Below are 19,120 nucleotides of genomic sequence, written 5' to 3' on the forward strand. Positions count from 1 at the left end.
ATTGATTACTTTTTCAAACTAATAGATACATACATATTAAAATATGCACATTGGCAGAAATAAACAACCCGAAAAGGAAAATGAGTATTTAGGTACGTCATTACTAAAATTATAGGTTATTGGTTAAATAAATCAAAAGGCACATTTATTAATAGGATGTATGACTAGGGCCTTCAAGGGTGGTCTTATCTCTCAAAGATCTCTGTTTTCCAGTGCTATTTTTGTAATATTCTGCTGAGAAGATGTGAGTGTGTGTAAGACTGCGTCTTTGAAAATGAACTGTAATGTGTCCGAATGAAACTTGGACTATGATGTGCAATGCTCCAATGGCCGCTTGATCTGCATTTATTACAGCACTGATTCCTATGTAACTTGACACTCCTTGACAGAGTAAATTGGGAAGGACATTAAAGTTCTTCTTCATCCATCATGGATATTTTTCATCTGACGTGATTTAGTGGCGAGTCTTTGTAAATCAGATTGACTTCAGGGCTGCGTCTGATGCTTGTTTACGTATTATTACTGTAGCAGCAGAGGTAAGATAAGTTTAAGCGATTCAATATAGCAGCTTTGAGATATTTTAAAGCAATGTTTTAGGTCCAAACTGATTGGTCTAAATTCTCGATATTCTTCATTGTGATTTTACCAGATGCAAAAGTTTTCAGCATTAAAAAATCCACAATATAAGTAAAAAAGTGCATCCAAATTACTTACAAAGATAATTAATTTTAATTATACAGCTATAGTGTGGTATTTTTTGACCAATGAGATTTCTCTGTGGGTAGGGCTACACTTTTAAAAATGTCTGTAGAAATTACAGTATTAATGGCAGCTGTTTGCCAGTAACTTACTGTAGATTTAAATGTATGCCACCCACTGGCAACAGTTTGTTCAAAATTAAAGGGGACATTTCACAACTTTTTTTAAAATGTAAAATAAATCTTTGGTGTCTCCAGAGTTTGTATGTGAAGTTTTAGCTCAGAATATCATAAAGATAATTTATTATAGCATGTTAAAATTGCCACTTTGTATGTGTGAGCAAAAATGTGCCGTTTTGGGTGTGTCCTTTAAAATGCAAATGAGTTGATCTCTGCACTAAATGGCAGTGCCGTGGTTGGATAGTGCAGATTAAGGGGCGGTATTATCCCCTTCTGACATCACAAGGGGAGCCAAATTTCAATGACCTATTTTTTTATATGCTTGCAGAGAATAGTTTACCAAAACTAAGTTACTGAGTTGATTTTTTTCACATTTTCTAGGTTGAAAGAAGCACTGGGGACCCAATTATAGCACTTAAACATGGAAAAAGTCAGATTTTCATGATAGGTCCCCTTTAAATAAGCATTAACATAACAGCCTCATGCAAAGCATTCTGGGAACCAAAATCTGAAGGAAAAAACTTTCTGGTTCCCAGAATGCCTTGCACAAGGCTGTTATTTTGTAGTTTTATTCTAATGTTTAATGTTAGTTTAACTTTGAACAAACTGTTGCCAGCAAACAACATAAATCAAAATCTACAGCATCTCACCGGGAAACAGCTGCATAACTACAGCAAATATTTTACAGTGTTCCCCAACTATAGAGTGCCGCAATTTGTTGTGCGCTGGTTAGAAAGAAACTCTTCAGAGCCCAAAAGCAAATTTGAGATGCAGCGTAAGCTATAACAGTACTTTTCTTGTTGCCGTTCAGGTAAAAGTGTTGTGTTATACACATTGCACTGTATTTTTGGTGGTATCTACAACTACAATTCAAGGCCTCGGTTTACATTCGCTAAGCAAATGTTCGGCAGATTCTGGTCTAGATTATCTTTTCACTTTTTTGGTCTACACTTGAAATATAGGCAACATTCTTGGTTGTTGGCGAGTTAATGCAACTAGATTCTTGACGGAGGAATGAGAGTATGTATGTGTCTGCATGTGGTGACATTGGTTTTGGTGAAAGTGACCCTTGACTGCGCGGGATCCGTTCACGTTCTTTTAAACAACTTAAACGACATCGTAATCTCCTTCACGAGATGTTTTCTAGCTGAACATGCTTGGAAAAACCTACAGTGAAGACCATATTACAAAACCTCACCACAGCATACAGTCCCCGAAATAAGTGTCTCTTTCTCTCTCCTTAGGACATTGAGGTAAAACTCAGTAAATTAGAGGTAAAAGGGGAATTGATTCAAAAAAATATCGAAAATCTTTCCATATTTCAAGTAAAATAAGATACTCGTAAAAGGTCTGATAACCATACCTATAAACATCATCTGTTTTTTCATCTTGTGTGTTCTCCATAAATAAAAAAGAAAACTAACAATTGAAACAGTTTACACGTCACTGATCCCCATTCACTCCCCACCTCCCAGAGATGACCCCGAAAACCAGCCAATCAGTGAGCTCAGACCCCCGGGAGTTATCTCCTCTGCCTGTCTGCCTGAACCGTGCGGTGACACGCTGCCCATGCACTCAACATTGGTACAACCATTAAGGGTCCAAGTAAAGAATAGAAAGAGCGGAATGCAGCAGACGACCTTGAGTGGGGACGGGGTGGGGGAGGGATTTTATCGTGAAGGTTTATGTAGGAGATCCGGCTCTACGGCTGTTTCTCCAATGACGACAAAGTCTTTGTGCTCCCTTTCCTGTCACAATAAGCCCCGCCCTCCCCGGCCGCATCCCAAGCCCTCCCCCCGCATCCCTCCCCCCTGTCAGGCCTCATCGCACGGCCTTGTGCTTTCCTCCGCAGCAGCCGCATCTCTCCCCACAGCGCAGGCATGCGCGCAGGGGCAGGTAGCAGCACATGCAGGGCACGAAAAGAGACAGCGCCAGCAGCGCCATCCAGCGAGCGCAGCACAGCGAGTGCGGCCGCCCGCCCAACGAGTCCTCGCACGAGCACGGCTCCCAGAACTCGCCCTCGGAGTCCGACATGCAATGGTAGAGCAGGCTCTCTGCGCACCACACGCACGTCCACTGGCGCAGGCAGTGTAGCGCCGGGTCAGGAGCATCCCGGCAGCGGCCCCGTCCGTTCTCGGAGGCGCTGAAAACAGAACGGCAGTACACGCAGCGCGACGAGCAGGAGGAGGAGCCCTGTGGGCAGGAGCTGTCGTCGTCGGGAGAGATGGCCTCCCCGCCGCCGCCCCCTCGCTTGCGAGTCCGAGAACGGGGAGTGGCGAGTGAGGTGTGGATGCAGCAGGGAGATGGTGACCCTTTGCCTGTCTCCTGTGGGGAGCCGCCGGCAGATGGCACCCCCGGAACGGCATTGGGCATGCAAGTGGGCGAGGAGTGATGCTGAGAGCCTTTGGTGTCCAGCATGACGGTGACCTCGCAGCCTGTGGTGCCCACGCCAGCCAGTTCTTTCTCGAAGCGGACTACGCAAAGCTCGGTCTTATCCGGTCCGCCTCCCACGACTACGCCTCCGGTAAGCCCTCCCACCTTGGTCCGTGCGGCACCGGCGCGTCGGTAGTCCTCGTAGCCGCGTGTTCCCCACAGGTCTTTGCAGGGGTCGAGGCTGCGGAGGTCCCCCTCTTCTAACAGGGAGATGGTGGGTGAAAGTGGAGAGATGGGAGAAGCAGCAGGGGGCGCTATGGGAGGAGTCGGTGGAGCCGGAGGTGGCGGAGGAGGTGCCGGAGGGTTCAGCACGGCCGTAACTTGGGTGAGCTGGTGCTGGGTTGGTCGGGTGTGGATCTGTGGTGAAACACAGGGGATGGGAAATAGTAATGAACAGGACTGCAACTTTCCCCTGAGCTTTTGACATATAAGAGGTATCAATAGAAAAAAATCCTGTATGTTTTATAGCCTAAAACGCCCTCCTTATTAATAATGAAAGCGTTTATGTAATGGTTCTTCAAAAAAGTATGACATCACACTGTAGGTTCATTTTCATATAACCTTTCATATAACCCCCAGAGAAAGACACTGCATTTGATCATATCATTGGCTCCGCCCACTGGCGTTCAGTCAGAGGAGCGACTCAAATGGATCTGAAGGAGTAGTTGTTTACAATCTTGACAAGATTGCAGTAGATCTGATAACATTATATACTGCATATAAATGTGTACGAGTTTGTGTCGCATACATGACAGTAGTTTGTGTGAATGAAATACTACATACTACGTACTACATCCGCCATGTTGTTACATCATGTTACATACGTCATCAACAACAGGTTGTGTGCAAAGTGCAATTTAACCACATAGAACAGCTGTTCTCTATATGTATTTGCATTTAAATAGAGCAGCATTACAGCTTTCGACATTTTTGAATATGACGATGCCTCTCCTTCTTCTTCGCTGGGTCACTCCTCTCCCGGGGGCTCATGGGACAGTAAAGTGTCCATCGAACGCACACTTCAATATCTTGCCGGAAGTAGTAGGTCATGTGGGTAAGTTTCACCTACAATTTTTCAAACCACTATGAATTCGAAGTACTGCTCACTAGGCCTACTGCTTTTAGGGTGTTTTCAGAACTGTAATTCAATTGTTTTGATCCAAAACCGGGGGTTAAACCGCTACAATGTTGCAATTTCATGTTGGTTCAATTGGCATTTGCAAGGCATCTGTTTATTTATTAAAATAAAACACTGCAGAAGTTAAAGAAGATGCAGAAAAGTGTAAACTTTACCTGGGCTGGGGTCTGCGTCGTGACGCCGTGCGCTGCTCCATACGCAAACTCCTCTGTGGAACGCACAAAACAGGTGGAGGACGACTCACTGGTCACTATGGTAATGGGTTTAGGCAACATCTCTTTTCTGCTGTTGGATGACGACTCACTTCCTGTATGAGACTGAGACAGACTGCAAGTCATCAAACATGCAGAACCACCTCATGCTAAAGCTAACAGGATTTGGACTATACACAGGCCTGGGTGTAACCTGCACAGAAGACAATATGAAGGAAGCCGGTCGCTTTAGGCTGTCTTTTTGATTCCTAATGCACCTGATCATTTTAGTTGCAGTTTTAGTAAAACTTAAATGTGTGTTTACCTGCCTAAAAGAGACTGCACCAGCTGAAGAGACGTTTGGAGAGACCTGGATGCTGAATGTCAAATTCACCTGAAAGCATCTCAATGAATCCTAATGGCAGCACTATTGTTGCATCGACTGTTATTACGTTCATGTAATATTGTGCAAGATTTTAGAAAGACATTCACAGGAACCTATTTATGTGGCCTTGCAGAAAAAGATGAAGGAAAGAAGGTAAATGCCAATGGAAAAAATAAGTAAATGCCAAATGAGTAAATGTAAATGAAAGTTTTAGAGGTGATGCAAGTTCTTTTCATTTTGCTTTGAATTACATATTTTTAAATAATAAAACTCATGCACAACATAACCAGCTGATGACATCACAGATGAATGCAACAACACGTGCAAGCATAAAGTGAACCAAAACCTAAACTGCCCATCCAGGGTGAGATAATACAGAGAAAGGTAGATGATATTATTACCCCTAAACACCAGAAAAACTATCTAAGTAAAATGAAGATCACAAAACTTGTCTGTTCCTGTCTGTCCGTGACACCTGCCACTCTCTGTATCACTCTAAAGCAGTGGTCTCCAACATGGTACCCGGTTGCCCACACAGAGTCTGTTATTTGCCCGCCAAGGCACTTTCTATTAATAGCCTCAATTTTCATAGTTATTACATTTTAAACAGTGATAAAACATATCAACAAGTAAAATAAAATCAACAAATAAAACAAAAAGGTTTTGAGTAAACTACATCAAAAAAGTAGCCCACCATATTGTTTTATCCATTGTGGTAGCCCTTGCTCAAAAAAAGGTTGGAGACCCCTGCTTTAAAGCATCTAACATTAGAAAAGAGTGGCTGATCATCAGTCTGATCTTAAAGCAACACTATGTAGTTTTTTTACGTTTAAATAATGTCTCTAAAATTATTTCAGTGATAGAACAACTTTTAACTGGACAAATTGTACTGTTGCTGCAACCTGAGCAGCCTCCTAGCTGCTACAAGCACACGCTGAAAGTGGCGGTGGAGGGTAGAGCACACAGCCCCGCCCCTCCCCCTGCCTGCAGAAGAGTGTCTGATACCAGGCACTGTTGCGCTTTTCAACTACATGGGGGAGCTATAAGTCATTTTTACATGGTAACTACATAGTGTTGCTTTAACAGCTTGTATGGCACATTTTAACATAAACTATTGTGTGATCACAATGTAAATGAGGCAGTTAAAAACAATATCTGACGCAAAAACAAACCAGCAAAGTATGTAAACAAAGACAGCCTTCAGGCCAATGCGACCCTTCAAATGGTTAAAAAAGTAAAAAATCACTAGTTTTGGCACAATATGATATGACCTGTTGATGGATATACATACACAGGGTCATTATTGACCTCCTGTTGACCTATGGTCTATGATAATAGGATTTTGAGAAGATCAAGGCACAACGTAAATCTCAGCAATGGACACTGGTTGACATTTCTCCTATTGGTCCATTTCTGTTGTGTTGTGGCAAAATTTTTGTGTGAACTTTGGTTTACTTTGTTAGTTTCGTTGTGTTGTGCACCTCTTGGTTAGACACATGTGAACCTGACAAAAAATGTGAGGAATGTGATTAAAACACTCACTGCTTGACCGTCATCCTCAGTGTCGCCCTCTTCAGGTGTCGAAGAGGATGGCGAGTCAGATCCTAAAGGAAAACGATAACATTGACATGATCACATTAAACATCTGCAATACACACCTATATCAACATCTAAACTACATTAATTTGCAATGATACATCTGACTTACAAATTCGTTCAAGGTATACATTTTATCACTATGTGTGTTCACTGGGAATTGAACACGTGACCTTTTGCACCGCTGATGCAATGCTCTACCAATTGAGCGACAGAAACATTCACGTCCTGTTTTCTATTTATTGCTGCTGCTTTACCTCTGTCCAGCTTCTCAAGGACACTTTGAAGCCCCTTCTCGAAGGAGATGGCATCAGCTGGACTCTGGAAGGTCAGGCCAAATTTCCTCTCCTCCACACGCCAGTGATGGAAGATGGGGTTCACCTTGTTGTAGACCAGACCCTTTTGAATGGCGCATTCCAGCACAGGCTATACGAAGAAAGAGATGCCGGTCACTCGCTGCACTGAGACCCCAGCGAAAGTGATGGACAACCTAGGACAGGACTGTTCAACTCCAGGATACATCCAGGCAAGTGCACTCGATTAGGATTTATATCTGAACTGTACAGAACGGTTGGAGTTGAATAGCCCTGTCACAGGATATAGGCCAGGACTGTCAACATCAGCTCACTCAAAGACAGGCATGAACACACACGCACACACTCACTGCTCGATCGCGTAGCCGTTCTCCACGTATGACATACTCTCTCCGCCCACGACCTTCAGAGCTCCGCCCCTTACAAATAACCACATGACTAAGGCCGCCACCTCCAAGGGGCACCCAGCCACCGCTTGAATCGTCACGTGTCATCACCACTGCTCGGACACGTACACTGTTAGAGAAGTGAAAGGAGTGAGCGCAATAGTACAAACACAGACTTTGACACAATGGCAAATGAAGCAGAAGAAGACAATACACAGATAATAACCCCTTAAATACAAGAATTACATGATGGATAATAAACAACAGAAAATCTATAGAATATAAACATAATATTACAATGGAACCAGACATTTTACTTTTGTATTAGGATATGTTTTGTAGTGAAACAGGATATTCAAAAAAAAAAAAAAAAAAAATGTAGGGCAGGAGTTGATTTCTTTTTCATGAATTGCTTACAGTATATTGTTGGAGGAGAGAGCATTGACAAGTAAAGGGGATTCTGATCATTTCGGCTGTATTAAAATAATAAAGTCAAATATTTTTCTATTTGGAGGAAAAAAAATTGGATGAAATTATGCATTACATAGTAAACAGGGTCAATTCTGACCTCAAAGATTCAGTGAACCTCATATGCTTTTGTAAAAAAGCATAATGACACAACCGCAAACTCCAATATTTCTCCTTCAAGCTGGAGGGCCACTGCAAGGTTAGTTTGGGAACAGAGGAGAGGATTTTTTGAGGGATGCTTTACCTCCTCATCATATGTGTTTTGTGACACTAGTTTGTGGATGCAGCTAGCAGTAAACAGGTGCTTGGTGATGGGTGGTAAAAGACTTTCTCGGCCAACTTTGTCACAATGATGTCAGATGAAATGAAAAGTCATTTTACAAAATTAAGGAAGCAATTACATCTTGATTAAAAATGATGCGGACAATCTTTGGATTATTGTGCATCAGTGAATTGTTCAAAATAAAACGCACAGTATGCATTTCTTGTCCGTAAAGTGATTTAAATTTTTGCCTGAAAATTAATCTATATTCAGATAAATCAGACTATCCCACTCACTTTAACCACAAAATCTCTAAAACCACGCCCTCCAAAGATGCCACTCAAACTGATGTCCTAAATGATTGACAGGAAAGACTGTTTCTTATGGGTCTTAGGCCGCTCCCCTGACTCTTTGGCTTTGGGCTGTCACAGAGAGGTGCCATATCTGTCAGGTACGTAATAAGAACAACTCATGTGTGTATACTTCATTTTATGTGGACTAGTATTTGGCTATATATTTTATATAAGATACGATTGATTTCATAATGAACGAATCTTAATTCTTGTTTATCACATAATGGGTGCTTTGTGTAGCTATTACGTAAACTAAAGGTTTATATCATATAAGCAGTGAAGCACGATTATAACAATGACACGGAACGGCGCGATTTTTTTAATGGATGGTCACGTGGGCGAGAAAAATCTAATCAGTTTGCGCGCGCGCGACTGAACGCGTTCACAGTCATCGCTCATTTCTGCAGAAATGTCCTTATATAGCTATAGCATATATTAAGAATGAAGTCGCTATACAGCAACGAACATAACAGCTCCATGTGTTAAATAAATGAATGGCCTGAGGGAAATGTGCCTGAGATGATGAGGCAGAGGGTGGGAGATGAAGAGGGTATAGGAGATGTATCAATGAACGCGCCCATGTTCGCCATACAAGGCCCTTCATAGCTGTTTCTCAGCCCGACGAGCTCCATTAACAATAAACGCTTTGAAATCTCACATCCATTTTGAATCAGATGTCCATTTTTGAATGATTTCAAAGGTATCCATTATCACGAGCCATTGCGTCTGAACATATCGTCCGATCAAGGCGCGTTCACGCGCACTCATTCGTTCATGCCCGTTTTATGAATGAATAAAATAAACGGAGCTGAATCACGCGTATATTGCACGATAAATTCAATGGAGAGATGAGTGGGTGAAAGGAGGATATGGACGAGAAGAAGAAGAAGAAGAGAAGCGCTGGGGGAGGGGGAGATATGAGAAGAGGAGGAGAGAAGGGGGGGTGAGAGAAAAATCACATTTCATTCATAAAGTTTGGCTTTAAAAATCATAATGAAACTCGAGACGCGTTGATAAAACGCATCCCCCTCCACCTCCGTCCCGCCAATGGCGGAAAACTCGCCATATTTCGTCGGTTTCTCAACGACGTGTTTTATAATTCACGGATGTATTTATACGTGGAGCATTCACACACATCATCTTCGACACACATAAAACGCGTCTGTTACTGCGTACTGGGAAAAGCAACGCGAACATGTCTTTTACGCGGCATTGAAGGCGTTTTATCACGGTGTAGTTGAAATGAGGCCCATTCACATGCGTTATTCATCAAACGCTTGCACGTATATGGAGAATATGTGTACAGTGTTGATGGCCATAGCTGCGTAATTATGTTTATGAGCATCTAACATCAGTTGTAGGCGCATGACCGTCTTACAGTCCATTTGCTTAGAGGTAACGCAGTTCAATCTGTTTCTTCTCTCTTGTGTCTCTAAATGTTTCGTCAAATAAAAATGCATGCACTTACTCGCCCTCCATGGCTCGGTGTTGCCCGCCGCTTCGAGCTGGCTGCCCCCCGGTCTCTCGTCTTTTTTATTTCCCTTCTTACGGAACACACATACGCGCGCGCGCGCGTTCTCACACTCATACACGCAGACACACACACTCACACACGCTCTCGCGCACGCATACACACGCGCTCTCGCTCACATACGCACGCACGCAGTCTCTCGTTCGCTCCTTGGACTCGCCGTTCTCATTTTCTTATCTTTCTCCGTCCACCTTCACACGGCTTCGGATGGGCTCGAGGATGCAGCAGCCATTTTCCACCGGCAGCATCATCATCATCCTCCCTCTCTCGCTCCTTCCCTCCCTCTCTCTCACTCTCAATCACTCTCGCCCTCCCTGTTTCTCTCTCTCTCCCTCTATCTCTCTCTCTACCTGTCGACTCCCTCACAGCAGTTCTCACACACTCACTCGTATGGACACCGTGTCCCGTGAAACGGACACGAGCATGTCTCGAGTGGAAGCTGCATCAGTCAAGTTCAATGCCAGTCATGTTAAAACAATGGTAAATAATGTTATCTATAACATTGTGTTGGAGTATAGATGACTCTCACTAGTCTGACGACTGAATGCATATTGTAATATATAGTTTACATTATAATGGTGATAATTAATACAGGTCTGAGGTCGGTGATATAGAAGAATACAGTTGATATTGTGTGGATAAGGCTTCAGTACCGTGGACAGCACCCATACAGCTCTATGCGCCATGACAGAAGTCACAGCAGCCAGTCTCCATTCATCTCTAACTCCCCCATTCATGTTCACTCATAGCCCACCATTGATAAACAGCCACGCCATCACTCTGATAAACAGCCCGCGTTCACTTTTAACAATTAGGATAACGTACATTAAGTTAGCCTATCGCGAAAGCAGCACTCTTTGCTTTAGCTTAAGTAAATTGGCAAATGTCAGCAATATTGAATGATTCCGGCGTGATTTAACCCGAGCTTTTTTTTTTTTTTTTGTAACGCATCCGTTACACGATAAGATCAATACAGAACAAAACTTCAAAAAGTAAAGGGACGCAGGTAAACGGGTTTAGGTTGAATTTTTTTTGTCTTTACTATGTTCTTCCTTTGTGTTAGTTGTCTTGTTTAGTTCTCCACAGCAGTGATGGCAGAAAATGTTATAATGCGTAAGGATTGACAAACTTTTTACAAAAAAAGGTGCAGAAACTGTAAATATGGAATTTAATAAAATTATAGTTTTAAAAATGTAAAAGAATACGCACGCACGCACGCACACACTTTATTTTTAAGCCATTTGGTTTATGAGAATCGATAACAACAGAGTCCTTTCAGAGTATCCTAGTTTATTTCTGATAACAAGCTAAACAAGTAGATTAACTTTGTTAAAATCATAGCTAAAAGCGAATTAAAAATTACACTGAGCTAACATTGGTGTAAAATGTGTATATAATGTGTTGGCCTATACAATGTTAACTACATATTGGCTGCCAAACCTTCCTTGGTAATTCATGATCGCCGTCTCTTCTCGTCTTTAGAAAACCAAAACATTTGTTATTTTCGACAAGGTAGGCTATTTGTTTAGCCAGTCAGACCTTTAAACAAAGACCGGAGGTTAAGTTCCGTCCAAACGCGAAACCGAAACGCTACACGTTATACAAGTCATACATGTGTTTTCGTGTACGTACACATACATTTATAATAACGTTTTCATTATTATTAAATTATTTTTAAATTAATTTTAGTGGTTTTTCTAATATAAATAAGCTGTAGCCTTAACAAGAAAACATTTGTTGCGACCATGATTTCCTTAAATTTCTTAGTTATTTAAGTATTTGGTAACTAAGTATAAAACTTTTTAAAAAAGTGAAAATAAATAATCATATGCTTGTTCTATAATTTCAGAGTTGCCTTCATATTTTTTGACAAAAACTGAACATTTACTCACTGTATCAGTGATTCCTGCCACAGAATGATGAGTGGTCACTTCAAATGACACAAAGACATCATATTATTAAAATTTATGTAAATAGATCAATAAGTAATACATGTTATACAAAAATACATTTAAACCAGATTTTATTACAATTTAACATACGTTTTATTAACATTTGTACAACATAAGTGCACCATTACATTTAAAGGTGCAATGTGTACATTTTAAGCTGATCTATTGACAGGAATGCAATACATAACCATATTATCAGTGGTGTATAAAGACCTTACATAATGAACTGTTATGGTTTTATTACCTTAGAATGAGCTGTTTTTATCTACATACATTTGCATTAGAAGCTGTCATTTCGCACCGCCATGTTTCTACAGTATGTGAGGGTTTGGCAGGACAGATTAACCCAAAAGCAGACGATGTCGGGGGAAAACAGAAAACACTTTATTTATACAAAAAACAAAAACCCACGAGGGGGTACACAACATGAAAACATGAAACACTTAACTTTGACTGGATAGCAAGACTAGACCTTAACATGAACACGATAACAGAACAAAATGAACCTGCACAGAACTAAAGAGACACTGACATTAAATAGCAGAAACCAAACAAGATAACGAGCGGGAACAGGTGATGGGAGAAAACCAATGATTACTAATAAGCAGGAGAACGAGGGGGCGGGGGGTCACAGGACAAGACACCGGAGGCACATGCCACACAAAAACAAGGCATGAACCTCCACACACGGCCTGGGACTGCCAGAACTCTGCCACCATGCCACAATACAAATATAACATAAGACTTCAAGGCAGAGTCCTGACACAGTAGCCCTAAATGGACAAACTGCTTTACAGAGCACGTTTCGTCACTATATAAATGTCATTGCTTGACTGCTCTCTGCTGTCTCAGACGACAACATGTTTGTCCTGTGGTGGCTACCATAACTTCTCTATGTGCTTTGAAAGGGAGGGGTGAGCGGTGGACAGAGCCGTTGATTGCAAATTCGCCTCACCGCTAGATGCCACTAAAATGTACACATTGCACTTTCAACCTAACAATGGAGACAAAGAAATAAATAAATTTTGATCAGAACCATGTATAGTCACGTAATAATCACTCATCACAGTTTTAAGTAAATGCACAATTGTGGTCTTCTTGTGAACAAACTTGCGAGTGTTTTTCACTTTGCTTGACACTGGCACAGTAAAATAGATTAAAATAGTTATTAATAAATAAAAAATAACTAATAAATGCATAATTACCAAACTGATATTACATGTGATACATTATTATATTTTTGCATATTTATTTATTTATTGCAAATTTCAGATTTTAAAACCTATTCCAAATGATACTATAATAAAATACTTTTAACCACATACCAGCTGTTAAAAAATTTGAGAGTTACAAACCTGCTTGCTGCTTCCTTTGCAAATTGGACTATGATGCAACTTCATAATGGAATTCAACATAAAGCCAAAGTCTTAGTTTCTTGATAATCGCATCACATAATTATTATAATAATCATCAGACAATGTTTGTTTGTATATTGTGAAGAAAATGTTTTGTAATTTTGTACTGGATTTAAAAAACACTTAGGAAATCATGACAAAATAGGACAGAAAATAAATTTCAGACATTTTCAAAACAGCTGTAATGGTCGCGCCATGGCATGAAAATCTGACTTTTTCCATGTTTAAGTGCTATAATTGGTTCCCCAGTGCTTCTATCAACCTAGAATATGTGAAAAAGATCAACCCAGTAACTTAGTTTTGGTAAACAAAACAAGCACATGAAAAAATAGGTTGTTGAAATTTGTCTCTCCTTATGATGTCATAAGGAGTTCTTATTATAATAATACCGCCTCTTAATCTGCACTATCCAACCACAGCACTGCCATTTAGTGCAGAGAAAAGCACAATTGAGTTTTAATTGCAACAAACCACCATCATTGTCATCAGTGTTTGAATTTCATCAGCTCATTTGCATTTTAAAGGACACACCCAAAATGGCACATTTTTGCACACACCTACAAAGTGGCAATTTTAACATGTTATAATAAATTATTTATATGGTATTTAGAGCTAAAACTTCACATATGTGCTCTGGGGACACTTTATTTATTTAAATTTATTTGACATCTTAAAAAATTATTGTGCCATGGCCCCTTTAAATAACAGAAAAATACAATTAAAGGAGCAGTATGTAGGATTGTGACCAAAACTCGTATTGCAATCACAAAACTTGTGGCTAAACCTGGTATTGCAATCACACAACTGGTGGCCAATACACAAAATGACAACATAAACATCAGTTGAGGGCTGCAACTCCACTTTAATATCCAAGTATTTGATATTAAAATGATTTCTTAATGTCTAGTGACATATAAGAGCCATTTTATGATTAATTGATATAAATTTCTTACATACTGTTCCTTTAACTTATGTTCAACTTAAAGTGAGTACATACATGGGAGTAGTACTACATATATGGTGTCTTTTTATGCATTTAAACCTGTTTTCACTGAAAATTTAAATGCAATCAGACAGAAAATGTAGGTGCTACGTGATTGACCCATATATCATTATTTAAAACAATTATGACTTTTCACTCAAATCATGTGACAACAAGCCCCAATCTCTTATATGACACAATGCTGTGTACTATTGAGCATGTTTACCTACATAATAACACCCTATTAAATGGAAACTATACAGAGGACCCTCAACAAGAACACAGAATACAAGAGAGGAAAGGACCACAGGAAATTGTTGCTACAACCCGAAAGACAACAGCTTTGCTTTAACCCACCATGCTGAAGTCCAAGAAAACACACAGAAAATCAAACCTTGAGGGTGAAGATAAGAGCACTGGGGCAAGTCATCTGGGATCTCAGAAAAATGCAATTATCCAATTTTTCCGAAACCTTATTGACTCCACGTAAGTGCTGTCTACAATGTTGTGTTTATTTCAAATGTAATGTTAAATGCGGAGTGCACGATATCTGAAAAACACTTTGGAAAGGGGAGTCTACCAAAACACACTTGTAGCCAATCAGCAGTAAGGTGCGTGTCTAATAAACGACATCATGCCTAGTTTGCGTATGTGTGGGGCGGGTCTATCAACAGAAGGGCCAGATTGGGGTAGGGGCGTGTTTAGTAAGGTGATTTTAAATGTCAACATTGGCTTTCAGAGATCATGCACCCTGCTTTTAAATATGACTTTAATGGTAGTACACTGTTAAAAATAAAGGTAACAAAGCTGTCACTGGGGCGGTACCCTTTAAAAAGGTCCTAATATGTATGGTACAGATATGTATGTACCTTTGAGGTACCAATATGTTTCTTTGAGTACTAATATGTACCCTTTAGACACAATTGTTTACTTTTTAAACCCAGTGACAGCTTTTGTACCAAAATATAACCTGGAATTGATTATTTTGTAAACAGAGCTGCAAATTTACAAAAACGAGAATCTTCTGTTTGTCAACCCCTAAAAGAAGATTTCCAACTACAGATCAACAATGCAAAACTGCTTTACTGTTGACCACTCGTGCACACGTACCATTAGCAAGAATGCTGACCTGCCACCAAATGTAAGACGATGGTGACTCAGTGATCAATTTCTTTAAATGTGTTGGACGGCAAAAGTCAATTATTCAATTGTTCAGTTTTTTAGGCTGAACGTGAAACATCCTACAGGACCCACAAGAGCCCCAAAGATGGGGGGATGCAAACAATGACTTATACCTGGTGAAAGTCAGTCCTAATGACACTTCTGCAGAAATATTGTTTTGCACAGGCTGTTTTTAATATACACTACTTTTTGAGTCTAACCAAATCTATGGGCAGTAAATCACAGAGTTAAAGGATTTTATAAAAGAGTCAGAAAAAAGGTTTTATTCAATAGAATCATCAATGCCTTGTAACAACTGAAGAAATAAACAGTTTTGTTTTTTTATTATTAGGGGAAGGATCACAAAGAAACTTACCAAATATTAAAAAATCTGCAATCTTGAAACGGCTTCACTCAGTGGCTGGGATACAAAGCAAGGGCATTGAAAAGGTGTACAATAACTCAGTGAACACATTTAGGGCAAAAATGGACAGGTGGTGTTTTATACTCATGTAATTGTGATCTATTTTCCCAAACACTTTTAAAGAAAGTAACACACTCTTGATAAAAACCTTGCACAGTGAATCAAATGGGGAACATGTGACTGTTGCATGAAAGTTTGTCCAAAAATGGGTTTTTAGATGTTCACTTGTAATGCGAAGGAAAACACAACAGATAACACAACAAACAGGGCTTCTTTTACGGGCATGATAAAAGTAGGCCAAAAAGTCCTGGTTTCTCTGAGTGCATGTTATCTTGTGTCTAAACTGAGTATAGACATATGGAAACTGTACAATGGTTTAATTTCTATACTGGGATAAACAAACAAGAACCTATTTGAATACATGTGTCTACATGTTGTATAATCGCACTACACAATCATTTCTAGCTGCCTTGCATACTCGATGACTTGTTGGGCCAGCTCTGTGGAGGGGATGTTCACTTCTTCTGTCTTTTGGTGCTGGGTACTGAATGAATAGTAACCATCAGGGCTCTGCGTCCAGCCTCTCTGCAAAGCGCAAAAGCAAAATCATATCAAATAAAAAGGCAAATGATCCGTCAAATTACTTCTCTAAAAGTACACTTACTTTCTTAGCATATTCTGTCATCTTTTTAGGAGAGGAAAAGAAAAGGACCCGTGTGGCCTCGTTGAATTGGATCTGTTCATATGCTTTCTCTATGCATCCTGCAATCTCATCTCTATAAAAACAAGATTACCTTGTAGTAAAGATCAATATGGCCAAAACAGATTCTACATTTGATTATCGTTAAGACAATGAATAATGAAAATCCCTACCGAATAGTATCCAAGAGAATGTCAATGAAGAAGGTATAGCTTTCGGCAGGGATATTTCCTTTGGCAAGGAAAACTTTATTGTAACTGCCCTCCATCAGGTACTGATTGTAGACGGATAAGAACACATTTTAATTAACTTAAAGTATAGCCAATAGACATTACTACATGCATGCAACCAATGAAATAAACTATTTAAATGTATTGCACACCTGCTCTAATGAAACTGGGTGTGTGATGTAGACATTGGTCTGGATGTCTTTTGCACTCAGTCTTTCCAGCTCTGTGTGGAACTCAGAAACTCTGTTCTGAGAGAGCAGGAAGAGCAAGTTAAGACCCAGCAACTGGTGCCTGTAAGCGGATTCGGGTAACTCTTCCTTGTGGAATTGAAAAGAGTGCAGAAGGATTATAAAAGGAGCAAATAAAACAGTGCGAATTACTACTGTTAGCAAATAGACCACAGCTATTTCATAAAATCACTGCTGTTACTTTATGGAGACGTTTCCCAAAAAGGGTTTAGGTTAATCCACAACTAGGCCTTAGTTATTTTACAACATTAAAGTCGTTTTTACAAACATACTTTAGAAAAAAATTAAGATACATCAGTGCAAGATGTTTTTAAATTAAGCCAGCTCAAACATGCACTTAAGTCTGGGACTGGGATAAGCCCTGTTTGGGAAACAACCCCTGAATGTGTCAGTTCATCACAGTATAGATTAAAATGTTTATCATTGCCCTCTGTGTAACACAACATAGTGTATTACAAAGCAGAATACAGTATACACTGTGTGTTGAACAAGTATGTGGTGAGAGATACTTACTTGTAATCAAAGTAATAACACTTAAGCTGAGCCATGTAGCGTTCAAACGAGGGGATGTCTTTCTTTAGTATGCTCCATAGTGCCCCGATCTCCAATACATCTCCTGTAAAAGACATAATATATCTTAAAGGTGACATAGAATGGTTGAACGGAGTATTTATCCTTGTTCTGTGATGTGACATGTAGACAAATGTTTTTTTGTTTGGGTCTGTAATGCCTTAGAAGCTTCCTAAAAACCTCTCTCAGATAGCTCTATTAGGGTGGGGGATTTTACACAACAGGTTTTGCACCTATTTGGCCCCCCCTAATGGCTTAACTTGCAATCTCATTACTGATTGGCTGACTTTGCTGCCACTCAAAAAAAGTAACCAATTATTTTAAAGTGGAGGGGCAGTTAGATGCCTGTGATGTCATAAGCATCAGTTTTTCAGATTGGGCTGTTTTCTGGCTGACATTTCTAAAAGAGGAATTTCTATGAGACTGAGATGTTTAGCATGTTTAGCACTTTTTGTATGTTTGTGAATGTGGGTAGACTACCATATTCAACAAAGACAAGGTAAAAATGTTTTTTTCAATCTCTGTCCCCTTTAATAAGACTTTAACTTGGACCACGGCACAAACTTTTTATTGAGTCTTCATAAATACATCTCTGGCAAGAATGAGCTGCTGTTTGGTTAGTTTGGTCCCAGTAGTTGGTAAAAAGTTCAACTCCAAAAGGGAAATCTTAAGAAATCAAATCCAGCATATTAAAATGAGATGAACTATTTATGACAGGTGTATAAAAAAAGTTTAAAATGTAAAGGTAGAATAAAAGGTTGAATAAAGTAAAAAAAATAGGGTCAATGCTAATTAGGCCAGGTAAATGAGATTTGTCAATTGACATAATAAATAATAATACATATTATTATAATTAAATTGAAACAAATATGCATAAATGTATGCATCTACCGTATATAACGTATATATCTAAAATCCATCCATCTATATCAATTCACGTCACACATGCTGTCACTTTGCTTTTGCATGATTTGTTTTGGGGTTGCTAACTTGTCATTTCGGTGGTCAAAAAGTCGTAATCCCTAACGACACCTCACCAACTATTCAACTAGTTGTTTAATTATATATATCTACAACAAACTAAACCAAAGGTAATGCGCGTTTGTTAGTAAACAAGAGTCAGTCAGATTTTAATAGTTCGAGATAGCACGATTGCTAACTGCCTGTCAGTGTCAGGTCATTCATTTGGCTTTTTTTAATCGTATCTAACCAGTGTAATTGACAAATGTCGTGTGTCCTACCTTAAGCTTGCTCAGGATCTCGCCACATTTGTTCAGATTTGGATTTTTTTTATTCCATTCAGCTTTCAGGGTCTCATACAAGCTCGCAGTCTCTTTCAACACAGACGCCATGGTGATTCTGCAAAAACGTACGACACCGGTCTAGCGGAACACGGCAGGAAGATGTCGTAAAGAATGTTGCTGTCGCCGTGGAAACAAAGAATTTTGGAGCGTGATGATGGGATTTAAGCCAATCCAGTTTGTCCGATGATGAATATAATAT

The 19,120-nt window shown here is 39.8% G+C and overlaps 2 protein-coding genes and 1 long non-coding RNA gene across 5 annotated transcripts; 1 reads left to right on the forward strand and 2 right to left on the reverse strand.

The window, feature by feature from the left end:
* Window positions 1-875: 875 nt before the first annotated feature.
* On the reverse strand, window positions 876-10,657 carry spred3 (sprouty related EVH1 domain containing 3). Of its 3 annotated transcripts, XM_055175061.2 has the most exons (6): window positions 9,873-10,657; window positions 7,286-7,451; window positions 6,879-7,047; window positions 6,568-6,629; window positions 4,605-4,766; window positions 876-3,668 (listed from the first exon to the last, which is right to left on the reverse strand). In XM_055175061.2, exons 1-6 carry the CDS (start codon window positions 9,881-9,883, stop codon window positions 2,700-2,702), a joined length of 1,539 nt encoding a protein of 512 aa, XP_055031036.1. In that variant the 5' UTR covers window positions 9,884-10,657; the 3' UTR covers window positions 876-2,699. The 3 variants fall into 3 exon arrangements, with proteins under 3 accessions (XP_055031036.1, XP_055031037.1, XP_055031038.1); XM_055175062.2 differs by lacking the exon at window positions 9,873-10,657 and having other exon boundaries at window positions 4,605-4,776; window positions 7,286-7,426; XM_055175063.2 differs by lacking the exon at window positions 9,873-10,657 and having other exon boundaries at window positions 4,605-4,776; window positions 7,278-7,410.
* Window positions 10,658-11,956: 1,299 nt separating this feature from the next.
* LOC129419872 (uncharacterized) lies at window positions 11,957-13,070 on the forward strand. The gene is made up of 2 exons (XR_008636721.2): window positions 11,957-12,207; window positions 12,659-13,070. It is a non-coding gene; the product is annotated as an uncharacterized lncRNA (long non-coding RNA).
* Window positions 13,071-15,714: 2,644 nt separating this feature from the next.
* On the reverse strand, window positions 15,715-19,037 carry psmd8 (proteasome 26S subunit, non-ATPase 8). Its single transcript, XM_073853345.1, has 7 exons — window positions 18,859-19,037; window positions 18,201-18,283; window positions 17,560-17,653; window positions 16,952-17,116; window positions 16,743-16,843; window positions 16,534-16,645; window positions 15,715-16,454 (listed from the first exon to the last, which is right to left on the reverse strand). The coding sequence occupies exons 1-7, from the start codon at window positions 18,967-18,969 to the stop codon at window positions 16,317-16,319; spliced, it is 804 nt and encodes a 267-aa protein (XP_073709446.1). The 5' UTR covers window positions 18,970-19,037; the 3' UTR covers window positions 15,715-16,316.
* Between the last annotated feature and the right edge of the window lie 83 nt (window positions 19,038-19,120).

This window comes from Misgurnus anguillicaudatus, chromosome 15 (assembly GCF_027580225.2).
Source record: "Misgurnus anguillicaudatus chromosome 15, ASM2758022v2, whole genome shotgun sequence".
NCBI lineage: Eukaryota > Metazoa > Chordata > Actinopteri > Cypriniformes > Cobitidae > Misgurnus > Misgurnus anguillicaudatus.